Here is a 12,563-nt window from a genome sequence, read left to right as displayed (position 1 = left end):
TCAGCTGTCCGGTGTCACCATGTATCTTTACACTTAATCACTTGCATTAAAGCAATTAAGATAATTTAAATAACATTAGATATTAATTGTCATCTGTATATTGCTTTATACGAGAAGAGAGTTACCAGAATTACACTTATCGTTTCAGCAGCAGGGCTATCTTTTTCTTGGGCAAAAAAGAGGATTCATTAACATCAACAGTTAAACGTCTGGTTAGCGTTACTGAACGACGTGTATTCACACAGATTATTTTGAATAATCAGATGTTAGTGATGTGCCTTTTTCCTTATGCCCGTGTGCAATCAGATGTTAGTAACGTGTCTTTCTCCCTCTACGTGTGAGAGCAGCGCCAGGATGTGCTCAGGAAATTATGTTATACTTGATAGAAGTCACAGAAAAGCAGGGGATCAAACCAAATTCATAAATCTTTGGAAGGTACAGTATTTGGATTTGTTCACCACTTACCACCTGTGAGGCCAGGCAACATGTAAAGGTCTTTGCTGATAGTCCCGTCCACTCAAGATATTAGAGAGGTTAAAAGTCAGATGTTGCTTATCTTCTTCTTGACAAGGATTTGTACCCTCTGATGCTTCAGACTTGTTCGGTCTTGCCGGTGCTGTTAATGGGGAAGGCAGCCCCTCGTGCTGTGTGGTACAAAGTCCAGGCTGGGCTTCACAAAGTCCAGACTCGCGATGCGCGTTGCTGTTTTTCATTAAGCCTCCCAAAGCTCTGCTCTCCTGCTGGCCAGGCAGACCCTCCAATTGATAAGCATCTCCATTTCTTTTAACACCAGTTACTTTTTCCAAACGGGCAAGCTTATGTTCTGGCATGAACCTGTTAGGAAAAAGAAGGAAAAAAAAAATAATCTATATTGTGTTTTTGCTGGATTTCGGTTTCACCTGATAATTGTTAATTAATTAATAGCAAATGACAAGACAAAACATGGTTGATATTTTACATCCATCCAAGCAACAACTCCACCAGCGTTCAGTAAATGACATGCTTTATACATAATTTTAGTGAATACAGTACCTGTGAAATAAAATAACCTGTGGTTCGCTGGCTGAGAAGCCAAAGGTCTCCGCCGAACCACATCGCCGCTAACAGCACGTGCATCAACAGGGAGAACAAAACTATTTGTCTGCTAAAATAAAATGAAGCAAACATCTCTGGGAAGTAAAAAGGCAATTCTGCCAGAAAAGTCTTGGCATTTTTGCCAGGACTATGGCTAAGACTGGTAGCAAATGCCAGACGCAGCAGCGTTCAACCTCATGGGAGTCTTGTTTATGTCTAGGCTGAGACCAGCAGGTTGCTTCATCACAGGTAATGCAGAAAGATGGTTTGTTGCCTAATAGCGTGGCCCAAACACGTACCACGACATGGAAATGGGTCTTCTCACCCAGCTATCCTCGCCTGACTTCTATAATGACCAACTGAAAAAATTAATCATGAATTAGAAAAACCAAAAACCCACCTAGGAGAAAAGGATGGAGTAGCACATCCATTCACAGGACAACAGCAACCGCCCCCGTTTTTTTCCCCAGATGTAAGTAATGAGCATTAAGATGGGGAAACTGAGGCAGAGCTGCTCACGACCCTCCTGAGGTACCACAGTCAGTATTAGATACCAGTGGCTTTTCCAGCTGAGGTTCAGACAGGTCTTTCGCCCATACTTTGCGGAAGACCCTTCCCAACAGCGGGATGCAGCTGAAGTTACACTGAGGCCACTGAACCCATTTTTCTACCATATGAAATGTAACATTTTATGCCGATCTAGTTTTACTATTTGATTTAAAGTAGTGATGAATTACAGTCCTTGCCCAGGAAACACTCGAGTGAAGCTCCTTCATTCAAATATGACTCTTCTAAATTAACGCAAAGAGGACCACGTGCACGGCTACCATGGGATCCTTACTCTAAACGCCTGCCTGTGCCTCAAGTTAATTTACCCAATTATTATTTATTTACATGCCTTTCAGTGTGATTATGGCTCTCCCAGATAAGTAGAGACATTTAAATTTTCTGTTTCCTTTTCATTTCCAACCGTTTACTCACTACAGCCTGTTTACTAAAGCCAATGCTTGCTCCACTTTATAAACCTCCTCCACAGTTCTTCAGAGTTTTACTCCATCACAGCTTGTCTCTGGGCTGTGAACAAACCGCTCCCTTCCCCCTTTGTTAATACAAATATTCCTATATGCCGGAATCGTTCACTTTACCCTGTAACAGAGCACCTTAAATGCAAAAAGACCTTTTTTTCTTCAAAATACTACCAAAATACAAGCACACACACTCACACACTATGTGAGCTTAACTGCAGCTGTACTCTTGACTAATTGCTTTGAGGATTTTTCTTCAAACCCCTAAATCTCCTTTCCTAAGTCAGTACACTGCGTAACTACTCCATGTAATGTGTATTCTTTGATTTGGCTTGCCGTCCCTTGGCATATTATTTTCACATTTATCTACATTTTCAAGCCACTGACCAAATCACCTATGAGATCTACCTTTCTCCCACTGCTCGCAGTCACCAGAAGAAGTTCAGTGATATTCAACAGCCTCATCCAAATCCATTACCTAAGTTATAAACAAGACTGGATCCCAAATGAGCCTAGGTTAAACCATTCCTATCTCAACGACTTAGCCACCCTCAGATTCTCAGAGCATAAAAGTATAAATTCAGTGTGGCTGAATTCCACACATATACGTTCTTAACAGTTAAGTTGGCGTTTTGACAGTCTAAGCTGAATTATAGACCCAAAACTGGCTGGTGGTGGCTCCTCTGAAGTAAGGACACATACCCACGAGAATATACTGTTATATATTTACACATGGGAAAAGCTGAAGGTTAGGGGATTTGCTCTAAACCACCAAGTCTGTGACTGAATTGAGAGGACTGATTTACCAAATCAAATGTAACTAACAGACTTTGAAAAATCATTGCCATTAAGAAGAACTGCTTGACACGCGAGAGGTCGGACTACCTAGGCAGGCTGTATCCCCCTGCCTGTCTTTAATCTCCCGGCCAATCATCCACTCAATGCACCATTTCTATTTCTGAAGAAGTTTTCTTCTTAGTCTTCAGCCCTAATAAATGCGATCCGTCATTGCAGAATTTCTAATAATATTATATAAAACTTCACCGATCTCTCTCTGGAATAAACTATTTAATATCCTTTATTTAAGACATGTGTGTGCAATCAATTCCGTGGTACTTACTTGTATTACACACACAGTATTCATCATCTTGACAATTTTTTAAAAAGTTTTAGAACACTATTTCACTTAACAGTTTAAAAAAAAAAAAGATTTATTTGATGGTTCACTTTGGAACAAGTTATCTGCATTAACTTCCATTGTTTTGGCATAAAGTAGTTCTGTATATTTTACTAACAACAGTGGAGACATGATAAAGGATGTAGGCAGAGAGCCATAAACAGCTCTCGCTGCAACCCACAGTGTTCGTGTAAAAGCATTAATTTTGGGGGCTTTGATTGGAAGACGTCTCTGTGCTCAGCCACTCGGATTTTGCTAAATTCAACCATGTATAAAACCTTGTACCTGAATATAACAATTTTAACTGTGGAAAGACGATTGTAAATCATATGTAGTATAAACTTGTCCACATGATTGGAATAATATAATGGATATTGTAGTCCCTAACCACTAGCTAATGTTCTTTATGACACTTAAATAAATGACCTGAAAATAAACTAATAACACCACGAAATCTTCTAAACCTGCTCACGTGCATTTCCCAAAAGCGTGCTGGAGAAAGACAATGTCTAGTTAGCACATTTTTTGTGTTTACGTTTTCTCCAGAACATTTTGCTCCAGCTATTCTGTTTTCCCTCTTCCAGACTCACATTAATTCTTCGTTTCTGCCACCTTCCAGACAGAGCCATCTCTCCATCCAGCACCTGCCCAGATCTCAGTCATTTATAAACATCAAGAGCTTGCAGGACTTCCACATCACCATCCAGAAGTCTATAACCTGGGGAAAAAACAAGCGCTCCCCTGTTTTATTTGGAGGCAGTACCTAGTCCCACAACGATCATCCGAGTTGTTTTAAATCCTTGTCTAAATGGCAGAAGACACAACCTCAGAGAGGCTGCTTATGGAATAGCAGAGCTGGGGCAGCAACAGACATAGGCTTGAAAGACTGGATATAAAGAGGAAATTGTTTACACTGAGGGTGGTGAAACACTGGCCCAGTTGCCCAGTGGGGTGGTCGATGCCCCATCCCTGGAATCATTCAAGGCCAGGCAGGACGGGGCTCTGAGCAACCTGATCTAGCTGGAGATGTCCCTGCTCCCTGCAGGGGGGTTGGACTGGATGGCCTCTAACGGTCCCTTCCAACCCAAACCTCCCTATGATCCTAAAAAACAAGCTAGAGAGCTACGGCAGCAGATAGGTAGGGTTTTGTTATTGAGAAGGAAGCACTATTTTTCTCAACCTTGGTTACAACACACACTACTCACATAAGAAAAATGCCATAGCATTCTATTTTTAATATGGGAGAAGGATTTTATTGTTGTTATTAACTTGTGGTAGTGAAATCTTGTACACGTGAAACTTTCCAGAAAAAATTATCACCAAAGCATACAAATATTAACACTTTCAACAGATTCCACAAGGTACTGTCTCTTATATTTTAAAACCCATGGAAAATGTTTTACTTTCATGCATAACTCACATATATTTAAACACTGAAAGTTCAGAACAACGAGAGACTTAGATATCTAATTTTAGTACCATGACTTGTTTTCAAAACTTTCAAATTTATTTTTATTTATTCAGATTTTTCAGGATCTCTGACACATTTAACAGTCAATTTAAAAACTTTATGAAGACTTTAAACAGAGTAAGCCTTGAAAACTTTCCTTTTCTGCCTACCGGGTATAGATGTTCAGTTAAAAAGATGGGTTAAAATTTAAACTAAGTTGATATATAATAAAAATTCCATATACTAGAAGTCAGAGTTTCAATTTAAATATTTGCCGTTTTGAATAACGGATTCTTTTTAAAGTCCCCAATCTATATATTATATATTTTCTTTCAATCTATGCCATGAAGCCCCACTCTAAAGAAATCCATGAGCTTTTCCTTGAAGCAGACGTGTGTGTTTTCCCCAGCTCTTTCACACCATGCTGCCATGTTACATCGTATGTGTTTATTCACAGTTTTTTATTTGCCCTAATGAAAAATTACTTATGGGAATGGGTTTCTTTTTCATGGCACCAAGAGTCACTTTGTGCACCATTTTATTAAGAACAACAACAAAAAAAACCCAGGATGGGAGGGCCACGATGTCACCGCTCGATGAACAGAAACCACATTAGAAAGAGTAACTGGAGTGCTGGTTTAGGTTAGATCAAATTGCATGGGCAAGTTCTGTGCGTTGCGTACTGGTTTGAATAGTTGTCCCCGATGAGCAAGGATCATTTGTGTCGGATATAAGCTAAAAAAAAAAAAAGAATTTGAGTTCATAGAAACTGGCCCTTCTGTAATTGCAATTACATTTGGAAGCAAAGTTAAAGATAGTTCGGCGTATGCCATGGATTTCTTAAAATTACTTATTACCATTAACCAGTTTTATTTTTAAAGATAGTCATGATCAGATAGATTAGAAACCTTGCCCAGGCTTCGGAGCTGGAGCACACACGTTTCAGAGCTGCCACGTTTCCTTTGTCACCGATGCACCGTCACGGCATAACTCACAATTTAACAAACTCATTGTCTGAGAATTTCCTTTGTCTTTCTTTAAACAGGATCACAAATGCCTCATTGCTAACTGTAATATTTTTAGTATCATTTATGTGACCTAAAAACACCACCGAGGCCCGTGCAGAGCTTCTGTGATTCTAATACCTGGAGTCCATTTGGCTTATAACTGTTGTGAGGGAGAGTCAGTTTTGTCATTTGCAATAACTGGGGAATTCCACTTTTGCACTTTCTTTCTTTCCTTCTGCTTCCCTGAATTTATCCGCTTCCCATGCTGAACTTTTACAGCATTACTATGCATAGTAATTACAGTTACTACAAGTGACTGCAAAACTACACAACCATGCACATGTATGACTGGCCAAGCGCTGTACCAATACCAAAGGTGCACGATGTCTCTTTGCAAAAAGTCAGAATTTTGCTCACTCTGTTCTAAGGAAAAAAAAAAGTCATGACAGCAGTTCTTTGGAGGCCAAATTGGAACAGACAGCAAGTACATTAGCTTATACTTGTTTTTTATATTTATATATAAATTTATACATTTATATTTTTATATTTAATGTAACAAATCACTTGATAGCAGTAAAATTGGTACATTTATATTTACCTACTTCTGGAAAGATTGCAAGGAATGACAAAACTGGGAGGCTAGCCTCAGTGCAGTGATTTTTTTCTTGATATTTTCCTCTGCAACTGCTGTCACATTTTGCTCGACAGCAAAAAAGAGATGCTGAGTGTGGTCAGGTGTCCCAAAGCTGGGCTACAGTTCAAACCTAAAAGCTCAAAAGAAGATTCCCAATATTTAGGGAATTTGATATTAGGGTTTATTGAAGTTGTCACATACTTTCGGGGATCTAATTTCACTTTCTGATCTTTAGCAATGGCTGTAATTCCTTATTCAGAAGAGGGAAGAGATTACTTGTCAGCAGTAATCTCTAACACAGATAATGCCATATAAATATTAGGGGCTTATAAGTATGGACAAGGATTAGGAGCAAAGAGAGAGAACAGAACGAAAACTGAACAGAGCCAAGATTAAGCACTGGGAAGGGCACGGCAAAAGAAAATACAAGATCTGCGGCTGAGCTTGTCTTCCCACAGTAGAACGTATATTTTCCTGGGTAGAATAAGTAGGGTTTACACAGATATCCCTGTTTGCGAACTGCAAGATACAGAAGTATGGAAATACTGAGATGTGATAATTTCCTAGCATCATTATCTTCCCCTATCTTCTCTCTCCCATGACACAGGAGAAATACAGAATAGACTCAGGGAATCACTGAGCTGGAAGGTCTTTGCTCTGACCTTCTGCTCAAAGCCTGCCCAGCTGGACCAAGTTGCTCAGAGCCTCCTTAGTCAAGATTTAACTATCACCAAGGATGAAGACGACTTCCTTCTGACAAATACAGCTGGTTTGGCAACAAATTAGCTGAATGCAACACCCCTTCCCGCTCCAGCGGTGTGCCTGATTAGCAAGGCAGGACCCAGAGATGCTCCCGGAGAAGAGCGGCTGGATCAAGACCGACCGCGGGCAGTCGGTTTTGACTCAAGTAGTGACTTGGTTTGTTGGAGTGGGGAAGGAAGATGGGACAGGCAGGAGAGGAGAGATTTCAAGAGTAAAGAAACAGGCTAATTCTCAGGTTCCTCGAACCCTAACTTCCACCTATTTTTCCAAATAATTTCTGAGCAAAATCCCTCAATATCTAGTATTCATATTTGATACTGCCAAAACCTCCCACTTTTACTTAGCATTTACACTTCTCTTTCCAATCTAGTTTCACTCTGTTTGGATGACGCTCAGTTTATTCTCTAAAATGCCATATCTGTACCTCAATATAGGGAGGAGGGTCAAACCAATCTCTTAACTTTCCTATCAAAATTTCATTTGAATTTCTAACATCAAGATTACTGCTCAAGATGCACTGTAAAGCCTACATCCTAGATGACCGGGATTTTAACTAAAGCATTCTTCAATGCTTATTCCCCAAAACAACTGGAAAGGTACCACCTTCCAAAACACATCATGCTGTGAAACTATGCAAAACAGGAGCAAAGGCAGGTGAAATGACTCCAAAACAAATATATCCCTGAAAGTCTAAGCTTTCCTGGTTTTGAGTCCTCTGTGCTGCTGCTCTTGTCGGACATCATTTCAGCCAAAAGCATCTCTAGCCTAATCCAGTACTTGTGGGATTATTCCATTTTGTTACATATTTACTCCTGACAAATGACTTCAACACCATCTTTAGCGGTTTAGGTCAGGCAAAAAAAAAAAAAATCAAATAGCGATTACTCTGCATTTTAATACTGGAAGGGAGACTCTGGATGCACTGAAGTCAAAGGCAAAGCTCTCTGACTTCGAGAGAGACAGAGTTTGACCCTAAATATATTATTTCTGAATTCACATCTTCAATTCCCTGAAATCCTTTAACACTGAACGTAAGAATCTGTGCAGTTGTAATTTCTGAGAACATCACTCTCAACAAATGAAATGGTGACAATTTAAAAACTCCTTAGAAAGGTAGTAATGAACTGCATTATTTTGCGGAAGATATGAAAACATGAATTAATTGATAGTTCAGAAAAAAAGAAAGTAATTTTTCTCTATAATTAAACATCGTGACTGTGCAGGTCTGCAACACCAACACTGCAAGGTAACAGATATACTTTTGGAGCCCTAAGAGTCACCTTGATAACAACTGCCAGAAACTCAGAAATTGTTGACTTAAGTTCTGCTTCTGCAGAAGTTCAAAAGAATGAATTACACTAAGGGGAAAAAAGTTTGGCTTCTGAGAATTGCAAGGTTTTTAAGGTTCTTTAGGATCCTAAAGGATTGGTCATGTTTATTAGTGTTTACTTAAATGCAAAAAAACCAGCTCAGCTCTCAAGTGCTTATTTAGAAAATGCAAATTTCACACATAGCTGCAAACAATCCAGTATCTCTTCTTGCGAAACTGAATTGGAAATGGGTGTTTGAAAACTGATATCACACCTTAAATCATCTTGCGTTTTATTTCCCTTTTCTCTCCCCCCCCCCCCCCCCCCAATTAAAACTAATACCAGGATCCTGTAACATATAATTTCCTGTTTTGTGGAAATACTTCTAATCAGGATATACAGGATGGATGTCCCCTTTAAACAGGCTGTTTTGTAACATACGCAATGCAGAAGGGAGTGCTATCATAACACTTCAATAGTTAAGTGACTTTATGAGAAAAATACTTCCAAATGTTTCCTAAAACCTTCCAAACCGCACCAAAGAACATTATCGTAATATTATGTTTCCCTATGGCCTCCAATATTTAAGCTTGCTATTCTCGAAATGATACTTGGATGAAAAAAATATAAGTTTATGTAATGTATGAATTGTTCCTAGAGAAAAGTTGCCTTTAAAATTACTCTGTATAGATGTCAGATATTTTACATTTTCAATAGCCTTCCTGTATTAATTGAACAAATAGCATGCTAGTGCTTTGGGCTGCACGTGAGTAAGTCTGTATTTTAAAAACTGAACAGTCGCCGTGTGATCTTATTCATAGCAAATACTGAAAACAGTAACTGTCCTAACCGATTACGTATCACGTTACCCCTAATAGATATCCATATTTCTTGCACAGTATACATAAGCCATATAAACTGTATACCATATATCAGTAACATATTCCAGCGAATCCACCATCAAAGAGTTCGTTTATAGTAGGTTTTCATTTGACTCGGGGTTGTAATGTTCTGTGCAAGCATAAGCTAACCATTTCAGTGATTTTGCCAGCAAGCTGCTTTTTGGCAGATTATTGGCAGTACATATTGGCAACAGACTAGTGCAACTAAGCCCTTCTTATAACTTACAGGTAAATAATGATTTTAATAAATTTATGTAAAATGTTCCACTTGCTGACATCTGTTTTTGATAATTCACTCGACTGCGCAAATGCAAACTTCTGTGTGTTTCTCAGGAAAACGCATATTTCACCTTAATTATTTAACACTTTCCCAGGTACTCCAAGAAATAAGTAAGTGATGAAGCCTACTTTCACTGGAAGGTTTAACTGAAGAAAGCTTTACCTGAAAAAGCTGGAGAAATTAATTAAAAATAATAATTGAATGCACTCAAGAATCTAAAGCACAGTTCGTCATCAACACAACACCCAAGTAATAAGAAAAGCACAGTCTATTGTAGAGTTATCTCAGCCACAGGGCATTCAGACTGTACGGTCACGTCAACCGCCTCTGGCCCTGAGGCCCATGGGGTAGTTCAGGGACTCTGACCTCCATTCGAAAATGTGTTACTCCACTAGATTTATTTGCACTTTTTTTGCACTACAACTGATGTTTAAGAGCGTACGCATTCGTATCTCAGCCAGGCAGCGTGGTTTAGAGGACACTTGGAATTTTAATCCCAGTTTTGCCTGTAGGTCAGTATCTCGCTGTCCAAACACCAAAAGTCTCTCTCCATCGCTAGAACTCGAATGGCAGTAGCGCTCTGCCCTGTAAGGATCAAGTTTTTGTCAGAAAGTTCTAAAAACATTATCCCTAATAGTCGCAGTGTCGTTAGAGGGAAAAATAAACCAAAACCTTGAACTCCCTTTTTCTGGTGTAAATCAGGATGACAGTGATGCTGGTTTAAGACTGCTGAGTATCTGCTCTTCAGCATCCAGGCACCCAAAAGCCATGCTAGCACATCACGGGGGCTCCTTGGGGAGCCTGCGCTGCCAAATTCCTGGAAAACGGTCGTGGCCTGTCATTGAGCTACCTATGATATCAAAGACTGCAAACCAAGACGGGAATATGCATTTTTTTTGTTGGAAAAAGGAGAAAACGGTATCAATACAAACAGCACTGTTACCCTTATAGGCTATGAGCTGGCAGTCACCTGCATGGTGACATTTCTGCCTGAGGATGGCAGGAAGGATGGTGCCTAACCCATAAGGAGACAGAGACATGCAAACAGCTTGAGCTAACACCCACTCTGTAGCAGGACGTGGTCATCTTGACCACTACTGCACTAAATGTATTATAAAAAAAAGATAAAAAAATCAGAAACCTTGGAGATGCAAAGAGCTTGACCATGACTGTTCAGCCCATTGCCTTGCTTCTACAACTCTGAACACTGTTCGTATAGATACACCCCAAACGATAATGGAAAGCAGCACTCTCAGTATGGTACCTTGAGGTTTCCATTGAAATAGGTCAAAAAGGTGAAAGAACAGCCAGCACATGAGAATTTAAAGACAAATAACAAAATCAAAGCATTTCATCATAGAATCATTAAGACCTCTAGGATCATCAAGTCCAACCACCAACTCAACACCCCCAGGCCTCCTAAACCATGCCCTGAAGTGCCACATCTACATGTTTTTTGACCACCCCCAGGGATGGCGACTCCCCCACCTCTCTGGGCAGCCTGTGCCAGGGCCTGACCACTCTTGCAGTGAAGAAATTTTTTCTAATATCCAATCTAAACCTCTCCTGACGCAGCTTGAGGCCAATTCCTCTCTTTCTATCACTAGTAACTTGGGAGAAGAGACCAGCACCCACCTCACTACAGCCTCCTGTCAGGCAGCTGCAGAGAGCGATAAGGTCTCCCCTCAGCCCCCTCTTCTCCAGGCTAAACCCCCCAGCTCCCTCAGCTGCTCCCCAGCACACTTGTGCTCCAGACCCTGCCCCAGCCCCGCTGCCCTTCTCTGCACACGCTCCAGCACCTCAAGGTCCCTCTTAATTATACCAAGGAGACGTTTCTTCAGTTCTTCCCTCCTCCTAAGTCCAAGCCACCACTTCTCAGGACACTGGTTCCCCAACCTGGTGACAACTACCGCCAGCTGCCCCCATGCTCCTCACGTCCTTTGACCCCGAGTGCCCGGAGCAACGTTCAGTCTGTGAACGTGTAACTGTAATTAAGGGATGTCAGGTACTTTAAAGGGTTTTACGTAGCGAACGTCCATGCCTGTTCTGCCTGTGGATACATTTCAAAGTCCTAATAAGAAAATGTTATAAATGGGGTCTGTAATGAGTAGGGAACAATTATTAAGCATCAGATTTATTTGTGCCCAATTCAGCCTAGAATTTGCCTGCTGGTTTTGCACATTTATTCATTGATGGAGTCAGCAGTTTAGGATTTTGTAAGGCTTGGCAACATGGTTAAAACCCAGTGAATTCTTGTTGAGATCTATCGGACATGCTGGTAAAACTTTCTGTTTCTATAGTGGACTTGGTTTTAATTTGATCTGTTTCAAGGATTCGGTATCCTTCCAGCACGTTAGAAACCTAAGGGCATATATTTGTATTGTTTAAAGGCAGGAAATTCTGTGAACTGAAATGAGAACATATCCCTTTTGCCTTTATGGACTTTTGTTATTTTCTCTTCCTTTTGGGGTTTTGGAAACAAAACCAGTGAAAGCTGAAAGCTTGAACAATAGCAAATTACTTTCAAGGAAAAAAAAAAAGTAAAATACTAAGCATACTTTTATAGCTTTATTCATACACTTTGTATATATGTAAATTGGACTTATCCAGGCATCAGAAAATACTATTTGCAGCAGGGCCTTAGACTGCAACAGGACCACACTGATTTTGTCATAAAAGACGGTGGACTTTGCTGTTTTACTTTATTATTATTCCTTTACTACCTTGTATTAACTTGTACCCCACTGACTTCATGACAGAGCCTATTTGTTTCAAGCTAACCACAGAACTAGGGCAATCACATTTTTATTTTAAGGAGAAAAACTATGAATCTTTGTAGCTCTTTAACTCCTTGTACGAAGAGTCCCGCATCCCTCCTTTAACAGATGCAGAAGGGACCACTGACACTGTACAGACATACGAAACGAGAACTGGAGAAAGAT

At 40.1% G+C, this 12,563-nt stretch overlaps 1 protein-coding gene across 15 annotated transcripts in view; it reads right to left on the bottom strand.

The window, feature by feature from the left end:
• Positions 1-12,563, bottom strand: part of GTDC1 (glycosyltransferase like domain containing 1) — a 186,160-nt gene that overhangs the window by 35,968 nt on the left and 137,629 nt on the right. For all 15 annotated transcript variants that reach the window (XR_010372962.1, XR_010372963.1, XM_064451002.1 and 12 more), the window contains one exon: positions 466-834. Coding sequence is in view for 13 of the 15 variants with exons in the window: in XM_064451002.1 (XP_064307072.1) it covers positions 466-834 (369 nt within the window). In the remaining 2 variants the exon portion in view is untranslated. The remainder of the gene's footprint in view (positions 1-465; positions 835-12,563) is intronic.

Source organism: Phalacrocorax carbo, chromosome 5, assembly GCF_963921805.1.
Source record: "Phalacrocorax carbo chromosome 5, bPhaCar2.1, whole genome shotgun sequence".
In the NCBI taxonomy this organism is placed as follows: Eukaryota; Metazoa; Chordata; class Aves; order Suliformes; family Phalacrocoracidae; genus Phalacrocorax; species Phalacrocorax carbo.
This window is presented reverse-complemented; position numbering and strand designations above follow the sequence as displayed.